At 47.2% G+C, this 18,033-nt stretch overlaps 1 protein-coding gene across 7 annotated transcripts in view; it reads right to left on the bottom strand.

The window, feature by feature from the left end:
- Window positions 1-12,188: 12,188 nt before the first annotated feature.
- The window catches only part of ZKSCAN5 (zinc finger with KRAB and SCAN domains 5), a 31,546-nt gene continuing 25,701 nt past the window's right edge, over window positions 12,189-18,033 (bottom strand). For all 7 annotated transcript variants that reach the window (XM_033191806.1, XM_033191807.1, XM_033191805.1 and 4 more), the window contains one exon: window positions 12,189-14,540. In XM_033191806.1, coding sequence (XP_033047697.1) covers window positions 13,399-14,540 — 1,142 coding nt within the window. In that variant the 3' untranslated portion in view covers window positions 12,189-13,398. The remainder of the gene's footprint in view (window positions 14,541-18,033) is intronic.

Below are 18,033 nucleotides of genomic sequence, written 5' to 3'. Positions count from 1 at the left end.
GGAGTGCTAATTTTTTGTATTTTTAGTAGAAACAGGGTTTCACCATTTTGGTCAGGCTGGTCTCTAACTCCTGACCTCAGGTGATCCACCTCGGCCTCCCAAAGTGCTGAGATTACAGGCATGAGCCACCACGCACCACCGAAGTGAGTCTTAATGCCAGTCTTGGTTTAACACCATGCTGGGTTTTTTTAGATGGGTAAGTGTTACAATTTAGCTAATGAGACGTTTAGGCCATCTATTGGGATATTTCTTGACTTCCCCTGCTCTCAAAAAGGACACAAGAGGCCAGGTGCGGTGGCTCCCACCTGTAATCCCAGCACTTTGGGAGACCAAGGCAGTGGATTACTTGAGGTCAGGAGTTACAAAAATTAGCTGGGTGTGGTGGTGGGTGCCTGTAATCTCAGCTACTCGGGAGGCTGAAGCAGGAGAATCACTTGAACCTGAGAGGCAGAGGTTGCAGTGAGCCAAGATTTTGCCACTGCACTCCAGCCTGGGCAACAGAATGAGACTTCATCTCAAAAACAAACAAACAAACAAAAAAAAGGCCAGGCACAGTGGCTCACACCTGTAATCCCAGCGCATTGGGAGGCTGAGGCAGGCAGATTGTGAGGTCAAGAGATTGAGACCATCCCGGCTAACATGGTGAAACCCCATCTCTACTAAAAATTTAAAAAAATTAGCCGGGTATGGTGGCGCATGCCTATAATCTCAGCTATTTAGGAGGCTGAGGCAGGAGAATAGCTTGAACCCAGGAGGCAGAGGTTGCAGTGAGTGGAGATCGCACCACTTACTCCAGCCTGGCAACAGAGCGAGACTCCATCTAAAAAATAAATAAAAAATAAATCAGGACACAGGAAAGAAGATAGATGATGATAGTGTTTTGTTTTGAGACAGGGTCTCATTCCATCACCCAGCTGGAATGCACTTTGCAATCCTGGCTTACTGTAGCCTTTCCAGGCTCAAGCGATCTTCCTGCCTCATCATTTTTATTTTTTGCAGAGACGGATCTCACTGTGTTGCCCAGGCTGTCCTTGACTCCTGGCCTCAGGTGCTCCTCCTGCCTCAGCCTTCCGAAGTGCTGGAATTACAGATGTGAGCCACTGAGCCTGGCCTGAAATCCAATTTTTAATGTTGCCTCAAAGATACCGAAAACATGGTGAGGGACAAGTGGTATGTCTGTGGGATACATTAGACAGTGGCCGTCGATTTGCTAGTTTAGCCATTCACTGGAGTAGAAGGTGAAACCTGAAGTTTTCTCAACTTCAAACTTGAAGTTAAAGTGCTTCTCTCCACTTCCAGGGATTGGTGCCCCTGTGCCAGACAGAGCAAACGGGAGGTAGGAGGTAGCTGCTCTTTGACCCCTTTCTCCTTTTCCTTGGCCGTCAGCAGCCACACCACACTTGGTCCCCACGCTGACCGGCTAAGGGTATGTTGAGCCCGCCTGAGGTCCAAGCCTTCCCTCTGCCCAGAGCTGGGGACCCCTGTCCAGTGGGCACTCTGGCTCACAGACCCTTGGTATTAGGTGGTTCCTTCGTAGACTGCGGACAGAGCTTGGGCCGCAGAACAGAACCAACACCCGGGCGCAAACCACTACTCAGGGCTGCTTCCTGGGATGGAGAAGAAAGGCTTTGGGAGTGGGCACACCAGGGCACAGGGCGCTTCTCCTCCAGGTCCTCAGCCCGGCCACCCCGGTCCTTCAAGTGGCAGGAATGACCCAGCCTGCCCTTCACTTGAGCGCCGTTGTGAGCTGGTGCCCCTGCCTCGGCCACAGCCGCAATGGCGGAAAATCCAGAGCCAGAACTGTAGTTATGCAAAAGACTCTGGTGCTCCACACCCACCCTGGGTGGCGAGGCCTGCAGGCAAGCATTGTGTGCATGTGGTTGGCGCCTGCAGTGAACACGTCCATCCACCACCCCAGGTGCCCCATGTACCTGCCCTACCCAACGGCCTCGCCCGGGCGAGCGCGCGGCACAAACAAAAGGGACGGTGAGGCGCCTGGACCCCAACCCGGAGATGCTGAAATTAGGGTTTCTGACGTCCGACAGGTGGAACTGGAGTTAGAAGGTGAGTGTTAGCAGAAAGTCCCACAGACAGGAGTCAGGAGACCCAAGTTAGTCGTGGGACTGTTACTTCCTAACTGAAGTGGCCCAAGATTTCTGTGAGGCTATACTTTTTTTTTCTTTTTCTTTGGCGGGGCCTGGGGTGGGAGGGTGGCAGACAGACCCTTTCTCTGGTGCCCACGTGGGCATGATGACAACTCACTGCAGTCTCAACCTCCAGGGCTCAAGTGATCCTCTCACCACAGCCTCCTGGGACTATAGGCATGTGCCACCACACCCCGCTAATGTTGGTATTTTTTTTTTTTTTCTTTCTGAAATGGAGTCTCACTCTGTCGCCCAGGCTGGAGTGCAGTGGCACGATCTCAGCTCACTGCAGCCTCCATCTCCTGGGCTCAAGCAATTCTCCTGCTTCAGCCTCCTGAGTAGCCGGGATTACAGGCGCCCGCCACCATGTCCAGCTAATTTTTGTATTTTTGGTGGAGATGCGGTTTCACCATTGTTGGTTAGGCTGGTCTCGAACTCCTGACTTCAGGTGATCCACCTGTCTCGGCCTCCCAAAGTGCTGGGATTACAGGTGTGAGCCACTGTGCCCAGCCTCTAATGTTGGGTTTTTTTTTTTTTGTAGCAATATGGTCTCGCTGTGTTGCACAGGCTGGTCTTGAACTCCTGGGCTCAAGCGATCCTCCCATCTCGGCCTCCTAAAGTGCTAGGATTACAGGCCTGAGCCACTGTGCCCAGTCCCCAGTCTTTTTCTAACCATTCTTTTGTACATGGATGAAAAAATACCTTTTGATAAATAAACACATATATAATAGTACCTACCTAATGCAGTTACTGTGTGAAATAACTGAATTAATATATGTCATGCACTTAGGAGACTGACTGATGTTTAGTAAGTGCTACACAAGTAATAAATAAGTGTTAAACAAAAGAGGATTATAAATGAGTAATTTCAATTAAATGAGGGACTGTAGAGAAGACTGTGAAAGAATCACAAAGGTAGCCGGGCGCGGTGGCTCAAGCCTGTAATCCCAGCACTTTGGGAGGCCGAGACGGGCGGATCACGAGGTCAGGAGATCGAGACCATCCTGGCTAACACGGTGAAACCCCGTCTCTACTAAAAAATACAAAAAACTAGCCGGGCGAGGTGACGGGCGCCTGTAGTCCCAGCTACTTGGGAGGCTGAGGCAGGAGAATGGCATAAACCCGGGAGGCGGAGCTTGCAGTGAGCTGAGATCCAGCCACTGTACTCCAACCTGGGCGACAGAGCAAGACTCCGTCTCAAAAAAAAAAAAAAAAAAAAAAAAAAAAAGAATCACAAAGGTCTTTGTAGAAGAAGTAAATACATGGCAGGCTGTAAAATGATCATTCACAAGCAGTCCAGGCCGGGCGCAGTGGCTCATGCCTGTAATTCCAGCACTTTGGGAGGCCGAAGTGGGAGGATCAATTAAGGTCAGGAGTTCGAGACTAGCCTGGCCAACATGGTGAAACCCCATCTCTACTAAAAATAAAAAATTAGCTGGTCATGGTGGCAGGCACCTGTAGTCCCAGCTACTCGGGAGGCTGAGGCAGGAGAATCACTTGAACCCAGGAGGCAGAGGTTGCAGTGAGCCAAGATCAAGCCACTGCACTCTAGCCTGGGTGACAGAGCGAGACTCTGTCTTAAAAAAAAAAAAAAAAATTAGCTGAGGGCAGTGGTGGGCACCTGCAATCCCAGCTACTTGGGAGGCCGAAGTGGGAGAATCACTTGAACCTGGGAGGCGGAGGTTGCAGTGAGCTGAGATCATGCCTCTACACTCCAGCCTGGGCAACAGAGACTCCATCTCAAAAAAAAAAAAAAAAGAAGTCCATATGAGCCCATGAAAAAGACCTTGGTCAGGGGTTGTTTCGACAGAGTCACCCAAAGCTACCTTCCTTCTAGCTTTGCCTTTGAGCTCTGTGAATTACTTCATTCAAAGAAACTTGCGCTTAAACCGAATCTAATGCAATTGTTCCTGTTATTTTTTTTCCCAGTTCCACACCCTATTTCAAGGCTAACACCTTCACTTTGTACTTTTGCCTTTGGATTCTAACTTGAAGAAGGAAAAGGCCTTCAAGGCAGAAAACAGTGAAAAAAAAAATACCTGCCAGGACATTATGAGGAGAAACCAAACAATAAGCTGGCCATGGTTTTGCAAGGTGGGCAAGGCCAGGAAGAGGAGATCAGGAGAGAGAGGTCCAATGTCAAGATGTGCACAGAGATGTCTGGAAAATAAGCCCAGAAAAAAATAGTCTTCATAACCCATATAGGGGAGAGTGGAAAAAACTTGGGCAGAGTTCTAACATAGTGTGCCATCACAAGACACATGCCAGAGAGAAGCCCTACCAGTGTAAAGAATGTAGGCCAGGCACGGTGGCTCATGCCTGTAATCCCAGCACTTTGGGAGGCCGAGGCAGGCAGATCAAGAGGTCAGGAGATCAAAAGCTAACACGGTGAAACCCCATCTCTACTAAAATACAAAAAAATTATTCAGGCATGCTAGCGGGTGCCTAACTACTCGAGAGGCTGAGGCAGAAGAATGGCATGAATGCAGGAGGCGGAGCTTGCAGTGAGCCAAGATCACGCCACACGGAGCTTGCAGTGAGGCAAGATCACGCCACGCCACTGCACTCCAGTCTGAGCAACAGAGCGAGACTCCGTCTCAAAAAAAAAAAGAATGCAGGAAAAGCTCAGCCAGATCAGAGCTGAGAGTGCATACCCAGGAGAGGCCCCAAACATGTGGCAAGTGCAAGAAGAGCTTTAGTTCTAACTCAGGCCTCACCATGAATCGCACCAGGGAGAGGTGGTATCATTGCCTTGACTGTGAGAACACTTTACATGCACCACGGGGATGATGCATGGAAGAATCCACACTGAGACAAAACTGTAACATGTAGGGAGAGTGGCAGAAGCTTCAGGCTGAGCTCAGCTCTCATCACCACCAGGTAGCTCCACTGAAGAGCAATTCCACCCTTATGGCAAGTGTGGGAAAAGCTTCAGGTCAAACTCATGCTTCACTGTGCACCAAGGATCTGCCTGAGGAGAGACCCTGCAGTGCAATGGGTGTGAAAAGGCTTCCAGCCTCAGCTTGACATTTGTGGTAGACAGAAGAGAAGCCCTGTAAATCCTGGAGGTGGGAAAGTTTGGGCCACAGCATTAGCTTGATTTTACATTATAGAATCTACCTGAGAGATAAACCTTACGAGTGTCATGCATGGGAGAAGAGATTTGGTGGAGCCCTCATCTTTTAAGGTGCCAGAAAATCCACATCTCAGGAATGACGTGACAGAGAAAAGCTCTAAAAGACTAGATTTCTGCTAGGGGCGGTGGCTCTCACATGTAATTCCAGGACTTTGGGAGGTCAAAATGGATCACTTGAGGCCAGGAGTTCAAGACCAGCCTGAGCAACATAGCAAGAACTCAACTCTACAAAAAATTTTAAAAAGTAGGAAGGCTCGCTGGTGCACCCATAGTCTCAGCTATTCAGGAGGGTGAGGCAAGAGGATCACTTGAGCCCAGGAGTTCAAGGCTGCGGTGAGCTGGGATTTTGCCACTGCACTCCAGCTGGGGAACAGAGAAAGACCCTGTCTCAGAAGAAGAAAAAAAAAATACTAGATTTCCTTGGTCATAAGCAACAATACCCAGCAAAGGAGAGAAACCACTACTTCAGAGGTATGTGTCTTGTGAATAAAATACTACAGGAGCGAAGACATCTGGTGTTTTCCTTCGCCCCAGGGTTAATTACATGGTGTTGAATAGATAGCCCAGGCACAGGGGAAAGAGTGTGTGTTTTCACTTCCTGTGTCCTATCTTCATGTGTCAGCCAGTGGAAAAGATACTGAGCAAGGGTCAGGAATGTCAAGACCAAGGGAAGATTCCCTGATAGGAAGGGACATAATCCTTGAAATATAACAGGGTTATCTGAGCCACAAATGCTGATTTTAGGGTGACCTCTGAGAGTTTTCTCTTGACCTCCACTCATCACTCTTTGACTTTATTTGCTGACCCTGGCTAAGCACGTGGGCTCCCTCAGGGAAATATCATTGAGGTTAACAATCATGCTTAGGTTTTTAAGAAATACAAGTGTTTTTAAGAAATATAAGTGTTTTCTGTACTAGCACTGAATGATTATTATGTAAAGAATGTATATCATCAAAGCAAAAAGAAAATGAGGCCAGGCGCAGTGGCTCATGCCTGTAATCCCAGCACTTTGGGCAGCTGAGGCGGGTGGATCACCTGAGGTCAGGAGTTCAAGACCAGCCTGGCAAACATGGTGAAACCCCATCTCTATCAAAAAATACAAAAATTAGCTGGGCGTGGTGATGGGTGCCTATAGTCCCAGCTAATTGGGAGGCTGAGGCAGGAGAATCGCTTGAAACCAGGAAGCGGAGATTGCAGTGAGCTGAGATCATGCCACTGCACTCCAGCCTCGGGGACTGAGTGAGACCCTGTCTCAAAAAAAAAAGGGAAAAAAAAGGAAAAAAGGTAATTTTCTCCCCTCTTGTTATTACTCTGAGCTGCCAAAGTCTTTTTTTTTCCTTTTTGCCTACTTTCTCATTTGTAGTGTAAGCTCTATAAACCTGCCTTTTCCCCACTCTCTAACACCCATCTATGCCCCGTAATGCTTTGGTGTTCTCTTACTTTAGGTATGATTGTGTCACTACCCCCAGTGCTCCTGATGCAATTCCCCTCAGCAATTCCCCAATTTTTCCTCTGTGTCCCTTCTTTTGGAATTTTCAGATAGCCCTAGTGGGTCCACAGACATTCTGACATCGTGCATCAGACTCTGTAAATATGGACTTTTCTGGGGGGAAGTCCAGTGGATTTCTTTTTTTCTTTTTTTTTTTTTTTGAGACGGAGTCCCGCTCTGTCGCCCAAGCTGGAGTGCAGTGGCCGGATCTCAGCTCACTGCAAGCTCCGCCTCCCGGGTTCATGCCATTCTCCTGCCTCAGCCTCCCGAGTAGCTGGGACTACAGGCACCCACCACCTCGCCCGGCTAGTTTTTTGTACTTTTTAGTAGAGAAGGGGTTTCACCGTGTTAGCCAGGATGGTCTCGATCTCCTGACCTCGTGATCCGCCCGCCTCGGCCTCTCAAAGTGCTGGGATTACAGGCTTGAGCCACCGCGCCCAGCCGCCTGGCTAGTTTTTTGTATTTTTTAGTAGAGACGGGGGTTTCACTGTGTTAGCCAGGATGGCCTCGATCTCCTGACCTCGTGATCCGCCCGTCTCGGCCTCCCAAAGTGCTGGGATTACAGGCTTGAGCCAACGCGCCCGGCCGTTTTTTTGTATTTTTAGTAGAGACGGGGTTTCACCGTGTTAGCCAGGATGGTCTCGATCTCCTGACCTCGTGATCTGCCCGTCTCGGCCTCCCAAAGTGCTGGGGTTACAGGCTTGAGCCACCGCGCCTGGCCGGCCAGTGGATTTCAACAGATTCTAAGAAGGCTACCTTATCCCCAAAATGTTAAGACCAATTGCTTTAGGAAGTCTTTAAAGTTCTTATGGGTTTTGCTTCCTAAAGAGAGCAGGGCCAGGTGTAGTGGCTCATACCTGTAGTCCCAATACTTTGGGAGACCAAAGTGGGCTGAAGTCAGAGGATCGCTTGATCCTTTGCCCAGGAGTTCGAGATGAGCCTAGGCAACGTGGCAAAACCCCATTTCTACAAAAATGCAAAAATTAGCCAGGCACGGTGGTGTGTGCCTATGGACCCAGCTTCTCAGGAGGCTGAGGTGGAAGGATTGCTTGAGGCCAGGAGTTAACAGACCAGCCACGGCAACATGTGAGAGCCCGTCTCATCACACTTAGCCAGGAATGGATGGTGAGCACCTGTAGTCCCTCCTGCTCAGGAGGTCGAGGTGGGAGGATCACTTGAGCCCAGGAAGTCGAGGGTGCAGTGAACCATCATCACACCACTGCACTCCAGCCTGGGTGACAGAGTGAGACTCTGTCTCAACAACAATAACAACAAAAGCAGATTTTAATCATTTCCCCCTTTTTCACTTTTAACAAATGGAAATAACTCAATGCAAAAATTAACTGCTTCATATTCCAATTGATCGCCTTAGAGCTATACTGTTCCATCGGTGTCAGGTTCACAACTACGCCAACGGTCATGCCCAGGGTCAGATTCCAACTCATGCTGAGGTTCAGAGGGAGTGGGTGGATGAGCAGATAGCTGAAAGAACACTCAGGAGGTGGTAGGCAGGTGAAATGTCATTTTGTTTAGCAGCTCTCTTAGCAGCTTACTTACACTATTTTCTTATACTGTCCACCTTGTCTCGGCTGCTTAGTCCGGTGGCTCCCACACACAGCCGTGCGGCCGGCTCTTCAATCCCAGCTACTTGGGAGGCTGAGGCAAGACAATCGCTTGAACTCAGGAGGCGGAGGTTGCAGTGCACCGAGATTGCGCCACTGCACTCCAGCCTGGGCGAGAGAGTGAGACTCCATCTCAAAAAAAAAAAAAAAAATCCTTAATATGCTAATATTCACAAAGGAGAGAATACACTTGTGCATTCATTTCCCAGGTCTGCTGTAACAAAGTACCACAAACTGGGTGGTTTAAAACAATAAAAATGTATTGTCTCTCAGTACTGGAGTTCAGAAGTCAGAAACTAAGGTGTCAGCAGGTCTATGCTCCCCCTGAAACTTGCAAGGGAAACCTTGGCTCTTCATAGCTTCTGGTGGTTTGCTGGCAATCTTTGGCATTCCTTGGCTTGCAGCTGCATAACCCGTCTCTGCCTCTGCCCTTGCCATCACGTGGCCTTCTCTCTTGTGTGCCTGTGTCCACACAGTCAGCTTCTCATAAGGACATCAGTTGCTTTGGATTAGGAGCTCATCCCATCCCAGTAAGACCTGGTCTTTTTTTTTTTTTTTTTTTGAGACAGAATCTCACTCTGTTGCCCAGGCTGGAGTGCAATGGCACAATCTCAGCTGACTGCAAGGTCTGCCTCCCAGGTTCAAGCGATTCTCCCTGCCTCAGCCTCCCGAGTAGCTGGGACTACAAGCACCCGCCACGCCCAGCTAAGTTTTGTATTTTTAGTAGAGTCACGGTTTCGCCATATTGGCCAGGCTGGTCTCGAACTCCTGAACTCAAGTGATCTGCCCGCCTCGGCCTCCCAAAGTGCTGGGATTACAGGCATGAGCCACCATGCTCGGCCGAGACCTCGTCTTAACTAATTATATCTGCTATGGTTCTATCTCCAATAAAGTTACATTCTGAGGTACTAGGGGCTGGGACTTCAACAATTCCTTCTGCGAGGCGGGGGGTGGGGGGTAGCGGAGAAGAGGAGAATACAGTTTATGACAACTTGTAATTTGCATATATCTAATCATACCAAACAGATCTGAAAGAGTTGTCAAAAAGAGGCTAGTATCCTGATAAGGGATGGCCAATATGAATTTATACGAAACATGGTAAGGAGGGGCATAGTTTGGCTTCAAGCCAAACTTGAAGTAAAGTAGGACTTCATTTTTAAGGAGGCAAAAAAAATTCCCGCTGAAAGTCTTTGCTTTCACTGTCACCCCCAACACCCCCAAGGTTTTTTTTTTTTTTTTTTTTTGATTTTTGAGTCTTACTCTGTCACCCAGGCTGGAGTGCAGTGGCACGATCATAACTCACTGCAACCTCCGCCTGCCAGGTTCAAGTGATCCTCCCACCTCACCTTCCTGATTAGCTGGGATTACAGGCATCCACCACCACACCTGGCTAATTTTTTGTATTTTTAGTAGGGGTGTAGTTTCCCCATGTTGGCCAGGCTGGTCTTGGACTCCTGACTGCAGGTGATCCACCTGCCTCAGCCTCCCAAAGTGCTGTGATTACAGGCATGAGCCACTGCACCCAGCCCACCCCAATGTTTTAAGGAGACTGGCACAATGCTGCCGAAGAATTCTGATACACCATCCCATTATTTCATTTATTTATTTTTTGAGACAGGGTCTCGCTCTCTTTCCCTGGCTGGAGTGCAGTGGTGCAATCATAGCTCACTGCAGCCTTGAATTCCTGGGCTCAAGTGATCCTCCCACCTCAGCTTCCCAAGTAACTGGGAACAGATGCATGCACCACCACGCCCAACTAATTTATTTTCTCTAGACGGTGGGGCAGAGTAGGGAGGATCTCACTATGTTGCCCAGGCTGATCTTGAACTCCTGGGCTCAAGTGATTCTCCTGCCTTGGCCTCTCAAGATGCTGGGATTACAGGCATGAGCCACAGTGCCCGGCCTTATTCTGCCTATTAAAGACAGCACCTTTTAATGGCTGTTGGTTTAAAGAGTGTACGAACCAAGCATGATGGCTCATGCCTGTAATCCCAGCATTTTTGGGATGCAGAGACAGGAGTATTCCTTGATCCCAGGAATTCAAGACCAGCCTGGGCAACATAGTGAGACCCCACCTCTACCAAAAATAGAAAATAAATAGCCTGGTGAGGTGGCCCATGTCTGTAATCCCAGCACTTTGGGAGGCTGAGATGGGTGGATTGCTTGAGCTCAGGAGTTGGAGACCAGTCTGGGCAACATGGTGAAATCCTGTCTCTACCAAAAATACAAAAATGAACCAGGCATGGTGGCACATGCCTCTGGTCCCAGCTACTCGGGAGGCTGAGGTGGGAGGATCACTGGCACCCAGGAAGTTGAGGCTGCAGTGAGTTGTAATCGTGCCACTCCACTCCAGCCTGGGGGACAAAGCGAGACCCTGTCTCAAAAAGGAAAAAAAAGAAACAATGGTCCCCATGGCCACATGCCCACTGCTGCACCTCTGGCTGAATGGTCTGGGGTGATGTTATGTAATAATCAGCCTCTGCAAATGAGGACAGCCAATACCAAGCTTCTCAGTGATGCTGATGGTCCCCCAATCAGGGCATTTCTTGGAACCCTGGTAAACAGAATGCTCTCCAGACCCTCCTAAGGAACATAACTGAAGGTGGGTTGTTTGGTCTTATCTTCTAGTTCCATCCTAGTTTATGTATGAATCTTTGGATCCCTTTGTTAAGTCCACCATGGTTTTGTCATCTCTACTTCATTTAGTGTGGGCCACTGACTTTTCTAAGCTTTCAGGAATCACTCCAAGGCCAGGAACAGTAGCTCATGCCTATAATCCCAACACTTTGGGAGGCCAAGGCTGGAGGATTACTTGAGCCCAGGAGTTTGAGACCACTCTGGGCAGCATAGAGAGATACCATCTCTCCAAAAATGTTTTTAAAAAATTAGCCACTTGTGGTGGCATGTGCCTGTAGTCCCAGCTACTCAGGAGGCTGAGGTGGCCAGATCACTTGAGCCCAGGAGGTCAAGGCTGCAGTGAGCCGATTGCACCACTGCACTCCAGCCTGGGCAGCAGAGCAAGACCCTGTCTATAAAAATACTAAAAAGCTACCAAGAAGGTCCTGTGACACACACTTGGCATTAAATTGGTGGTTATTTGCCCTGTCATTTTTTTCTCTTCAAGGAGTCAGTAACTTTCAGCAAGAGCCACTCAATTCCATAATCCTTATTTTCCTGTTTGTCCCAAACCTCTACAAGTCAATAGATCCCTTTCCACCTGTATCCCATCCCAGCTCCCAAGTGAACGACTTAGTGACTGGACAGGTACCACATGCCAGGACTATTAACAGTGATGGGGGTCTTCACTCCTTCCTGGTGAGTGACCAACTCCACAATCCACTCTCACAGCAGCTTCCTAGGACCACTCGTGGCACCAAATGTCTTAGATCAGGTTCTCTAAAGCAAAGCCTGAGACAGGGATTCAGAACCATGTGATTGACAGTGTGATTTATTCAGGAAATGCCTTTGAGGGAGGGAATGAAATAGGATAGAGAAGGGAGAGAGCTGAGCATGGATGAAGGCTCAGAAAAAGTCTAGCTTGGCCTGATCCAAAGGTGCCGGAGCAGTCATAGCACTCTGGGGTTTTCCCCGCTTTAATCAAATGAACCAGGCGTTGGGTTGTAGAGAGGAGGTGACTCCTGGGTAAGGTGAGATGTCTCTCATCTCCTGAGGGTAATTCTCCAGTTTCTGGAGAACAAGAGCTGTGAGCACTTGCAGCCAAACTCAGAGCAGCTGGGGATGGGGGTCCCAGCTTGGTAGAGGGGACTGGACAGGGTACCATAGTGTACGACACATACGGTCAACAAATATTTATTAGGCATTTATTGTAAGCCAGGCAAGTCAGCAGAAGCAGGGCCTGAGCAGTGCCCAAGAGCACTCACTCTCCCTGGCAAACAGGCTCAGAGGAACTCTCTTCGTGAATGTCATCCTCTTTCCCACTCAAAACTCCCACCCCGACCTTCCTGGAAGGCAGGGCTAACAGGACCTTCTGCCTGCCGGCTCATGACTGATTCCTTTCAATCCCAGCTGCAATGCAAACTGAAACTCATGCTGTATATCACCACTCTATGGGAGAGCTCTATTTCTGGGGCACCCAGGAGTCAGCACACATACTGCTGGGACCATGACTCGTAATTCACCTTGGTCCAATTCCTTCTATGGGTTTAGCTGCTCTCATTCCTGTGGGTAATACAAGATCAAACAGTCCACAGCTTTGCCTGTCTTCTCTGTTCCCCTAAGGTCCCTCTCCCTTTGCCTTAAGATGTGACTGATCAGCACAGTTTCTTCTGAATTGACAAATTTAACTCTACCTTCTACTGGCTAAACCTTGACGTCAGTACAATCAAACCAAAACAAGGTAGAGTGTTTCACAGAGAAGTGGTAGATTAAATAAGGCAGCAGAAACACATACCATCCAGCCCCTGAACCCGAATTTTGCCAAAATAGAGATACTTTAAGTCCGTTTCTTTTCAAAGGGGTTAATGCTCAAAGTGGGAATAGTGACTAGGGTATTCTAGTGGTTGGAATAATAATTTCTAGAAAAGGTTCATTGCTGAGGTACCAAAACAGACATCATGCTGAAGAATTCTTTTACTGTGCGCTTCCCTGAATAGATAGGCCGTCAAACGAGGCAGAAGCTACAAATAAAACTTACTTCTACTGAACTCATGAGGCTGTTCCTAGTGTCAGTTTTGAGTTTCAAGTGAAGACTGAATGTCATCTGAAGGCTTTCTGAATTCCTCGACCATGTCCATCCATGGATTCTCTTCTTGTCTAGAGATTCCCAAGCATGAAGATGCTAACTAAAGCATTTCTCAGTGGGGAACACGAACAGATATCTATTATTGTGGGTTCTCCGGTGTTCCTAAAGGCTGAGTTCTAACTAAAGGATTTCAACCTATTTGTGATTTTGATGGTTACGCTGGAAAAATGCTTGAAGTTGTTACTTTGCTCATTATAGGAGTACGGTCTCCCTCCAGGAAGGCTTCTCTAAAATTCAGAGCTATTCTACAACAGAGACCCCTCTACACTTAAGGTATTTATGGGATCTGTCCTCTCATGGCTTCTCAGGTGTTTAAAGAGGCTACAACTCCAGCTGAAATTCATTCCACATTCTTTACATTGAAAAGGTTTCTCACCAGTATGGATTCTCTGATGTTGATTAAGATGTGACTTCAGAGTGAAGCCTCTGCCACATTCATGACATTGATGGGATTTTGTGCTCGAGTAGATTTTTTGATGTTGTTTGGTGTGGGAACACTGGCCAACATTTTCTCTACATGTATCACATTGATAGGGCTTCTCTGCCGTGTGAGTTCTGTAATGCTGAATGAGGTCTGAACTGTAACCAAAGGCTTTTCCGCAGATATCACACTGATAAGGCTGCTCTTGTAACTCGATCTTCTTGTCTTCAATCACTGTCAAGTTCCAACTATACGCTTCCTCACAGATGCCATGTTTTTCATTTTTCTGACCCATGTGGAGCACCTGATGTTCAATTAGGCTAACGTACTGAAAAAAGACTTCCCCACATTCACGGCACTGATGGGCTTTCTCTCGGGAATGGAGTCGCAGATGTCCAGCCAGGTGGGAACGCCTTCCAAAGCCTTTCCCACATTCGTTACACTTGAAGGGTCTCTCCCCACTGTGCACGCTCTGATGCTGAACAAGGTGGGACCTCACTCTGAAGGCTTTCCCACATAAAGGACAGGTGTAGGGCTTCTCACCTGTGTGGACGCGCTGATGCTGAGTTAGGTGCACGCGTTGGTTGTAGCTTTTCCCACATTCCTCACACCTGAATGGTTTCTCCCCAGTGTGTATTCTTTGATGTTGAATAAGATGTGCACTCTGAATGAAGCTTTTCCCACACTCGTTACATTTATGTGGTCTCTCTCCAGTGGAGGATTTTTTGTGGACATAAGGGACTTCACTATACTTCACCCTCTTTGAAGAGGGTTGTCCTACTATCTCTTTCATGGGAATTCCCTGCTTTCTATCCAGCTTGCTTTGAAGCTCATAGCCTTCCCCAAAATCTTGAACTTGAGAAACATTTCTTTGGGTTTTTCCAGATAGTTCCACGTCTGCTTCTGAATATTCTGAAATTTTCTTCTTAACACTTAATTTTGAGTTCTTACTTCTTTTGTCACTGCCTAAAAAAAATAAAGAGCAAGTGCAAATGTCATCAGTTCTTTTTTTTTTTTTTTTGAGATGGGGTCTTGCTCTGTCACCCAGGCTAGAGTACAGTGATGTGATCTCGGCTCACTGCAACCTCAGCCTCCTGGGTTCAAGCGATTCTCCTGCCTCAGCCTCTCGAGTAGCTAAGACTACATGCCCAGCTAATTTTTGTATATTTAGTAGAGACGGGGTTTTGCCATGTTGGCCAGGCTGGTCTCAAACTCCTGACCTTGGGTGATCCACCCACCTCAGCCTCCCAAAGCACTGGGGGATTACAGGTTTAAGCCACCATGCCCAGCCCATCAGTTCTTTTATAAAGGAAAAATAAACTGTCTTAAAAAATGATCATCAGATGAAACTATGATGTAACAGGAGTAACAGAGCTGGACGCGTGTGTGTACTTGATGCCAACAGGAACGTAAACAACAAACTTTTGGAATTTTCCAATGAAAAGAGCAAGACACAGCCACGGGACAGCAGAAAATATTTACAAACTATGCATCACATAAAGGACTAATATCCAAAATCTACAAGTAACTCAAACAAGTCAACAAGAAAAAAAAAATCCCATCAAAAAGTAGGCAAATGACATGGAGACATTTCTCAAAATAATATATATAAATAACCAACAAACACGACAAAAATGCTCAACATCACTAATAATCAGGGAGGTGCAAATTAAAGCCACAGTAAGATACTGCCTTACTCCTGCAAGAATGGCCATTATTAAGAAGTCAAAAGGCATGGTGGCTGACACCTGTAATCCCGGCACTCTGGGAGGCCGAGGTGGGCAGATCACCTGAGGTCAGAAGTTTGAGACCAGTCTAGCCAACATGGTGCAACCCCATCTCTACTAAAAATACAAAAATTAGCTGGGCATGGTGGCAGGCGCCTGTAATCCCAGCTACTCCAGAGGCTGAGGCAGAGAACTGCTTGAACCCAGGAGGCAGTGGTTGCAGTGAGCCAAGATTGTGCCACTGCACTCTAGCCTGGGCAACAGAGCAAGACTCCATCTCAAAAAAAACAAGTCAAAAAACAGATGTTGGTATGGATGTGGTGAAAAGGGAACGCTTATACACTGCTGGTGAGAAGTAAATTAATACAACTTCTGTGGATAACAGTATGGAGATTTCTTAAAGAACCAGAAGTAGATCTGCCAGGTGATCCAGCAATTCCACTACTGGGTATATCTACATAAAGGAAAAGGCAATACACCAAAAAGACTAAGCGTATGTCTTCTGTGGCACAATTCACAACTGCAAAGATATGGAACCAATCTAAGTGCCTGTCGAGCAATGAGTTGATAAAGAAAATGTAGCAGGCTGGGTGTGGTGACTCGTGCCTGTAATCCCAGCATTTTGGGAGGCTGAGGCAGGTGGATCACCTGAGGTCAGGAGTTCAAGACCAGCCTGACCAACATGGTAAAACCTTGTCTCTACTAAACATACAAAAATTAGCAAGAGATGGTGGTAGGTGCCTGTAGTCCCAGCTACTCGGGAGGCTAAGGGAGAAGAATCGCCTGAACCCAGGAGGCGAAAGCTGCAGTGAGTCGAGATCGTGTCACTGCTCTCCAACCTGGGTGACAGAGCAAGACTCCATCTCAAAAAAGAAAAACAAAAAACAAATACACAACTGGATGGTGAGAACTGACAAAAACTGGAAGAATGGGAGCAAAGGATGATGAAGAGGGTATGCAGTCAGGGAATATCTGACTAGGAGTCAGGAAATAAGGCAAAATGAGCCAACAGAAGCATTGTCAAGAGGGTGGGTGATACAGTAATCCCTGCCCCCTTCACCCTTAGCCAACATTCTAGCCTCAGTTTTCCTCCCCTGGCACATCATCTTTCTCCTTTGGGAACGCTCCATCACCTTTACTATCTGCTACCCCCACCAGACCATCAACTCCATGAGGGCATGGACTGTATCTCTGTTCTGCTCACTGCAGATCCTGTGCAATTAGCAACAGAGACTCTCAATAATATGGCTGGATGTGCAAAACATGTATTTCCCCTTTGATCCAAAAAATGAGGGAGGACCAGGCATGGTGGCTTACACCTATAAATCCGAGCACTTGGGGAGGCCAAGGCTGAAGGATCGCTTAAGCCTAGAAGTTTGAGACCAGCCTGGGCAACAGAGCCAGACCCCTTCTCTACAAAAAAAATACAAAAATTAGCTGGGTGTGGTGGTGAACACTTGGAGTCCCAGCTATGCAGGAAGCTGAGGTTGGAGGATTAGTTCAGCCCAGGAAGTGGAGGCTGCAGTGAGCTGAGATCCTGATACTTTACCCCAGCCTGTGTGACAGAGCAAGACCCTATCTCAAAAAAAAAAAAAAAAAAAAAAAAAACCCTAAAGAAACGAAAATTGGAGGAGGCAAGTGAGTACTCACTGGGAAACTAGCCATAGAAACAATTGCAGGGAAGGTATAAAACAAAAGATAACTTTTAAAGCGATTGGTTTTCAAGTCCAAAGCACTATTGGTGGATTTCCCAAATGAGGGAATCATCGAGTAGAATGGGAAAACACTAGCTGAAAGGATAGCTCAGCTCAACCCAGAACTTTAAAGACACTTTACTGACTTTTATACCATGGTGGAAGATGCAGCGTGGCTGTAACCATCAAAGGCAGAATTTAAAAAAAAAAAAAGAAAAACATTTTGGCCAGTCTTAGAATCGTCTGAAGAATATTAGTAAGGGCCTTTAAGTTCACAGCATAGTTTATGATGATCTCATTCACAGATAAATTTACTGTCACTTGAACAGATGTTTAAAAATACTGGCCAGGCATGGTGGATCACACCTGTAATCCCAGCACTTTGGGAGGCTGAGGCAGGTGGATCACTTAAGGTCAGGAGTTCAAGACCATCCTGGCCAATACAGTAAAACCCCGTCTCTACTAAAAATACAAAAAAAATTAGCCAGGTATGGTGGCACATGCCTGTAATCTCAGCTACTCGGGAGGCTGAGGCATGAGAATCGCTTGAATCTGGGAGGCAGAGGTTGCAGTTAACTGAGATCCTGCCATTGCACTCCAGCCTGGGCAACAAGAGTGAAACTCCATCTCAAAAAAGGAAAAGAAAAGTAAAAGTCACAGGGATAAACAGTTATCAGGAGAAAAGAGAAAAAATTTGAAGCTCAGCAACTGGGAACAGTTGAGTAAATTACAACGCCACCACACAATGGCAGACTGTCAGAAATAAACAGGAGGACTGAACAGCACTGGAAAATGTGTACGCTTAACATTTAATTCTGAGTATGACTACGTAAAACAGACTTATGAAAAAACAAAGGAAACGTTCTAAGTAATAACAGTTCTATTAGTTAGCGTGATATGATTACAGGTGATTTTTTTTTTTCTTTTTATTTTCTCCAAGCTTCCTGTACTACTGTTATTTTATTGGGTTTGTGTGTGTTTGTTGTTTGAGAAGAAGTCTCGTTCTGTTGGCCAGGCTGGAGTGCAGTGGCTATTCAC

Source organism: Trachypithecus francoisi, unplaced genomic scaffold, assembly GCF_009764315.1.
Source record: "Trachypithecus francoisi isolate TF-2019V2 unplaced genomic scaffold, Tfra_2.0 Lachesis_group4, whole genome shotgun sequence".
Taxonomy (NCBI): Eukaryota; Metazoa; Chordata; class Mammalia; order Primates; family Cercopithecidae; genus Trachypithecus; species Trachypithecus francoisi.
The sequence above is the reverse complement of the archived record's forward strand: the minus strand, read 5'-3'. Positions and strand labels throughout refer to the sequence as shown.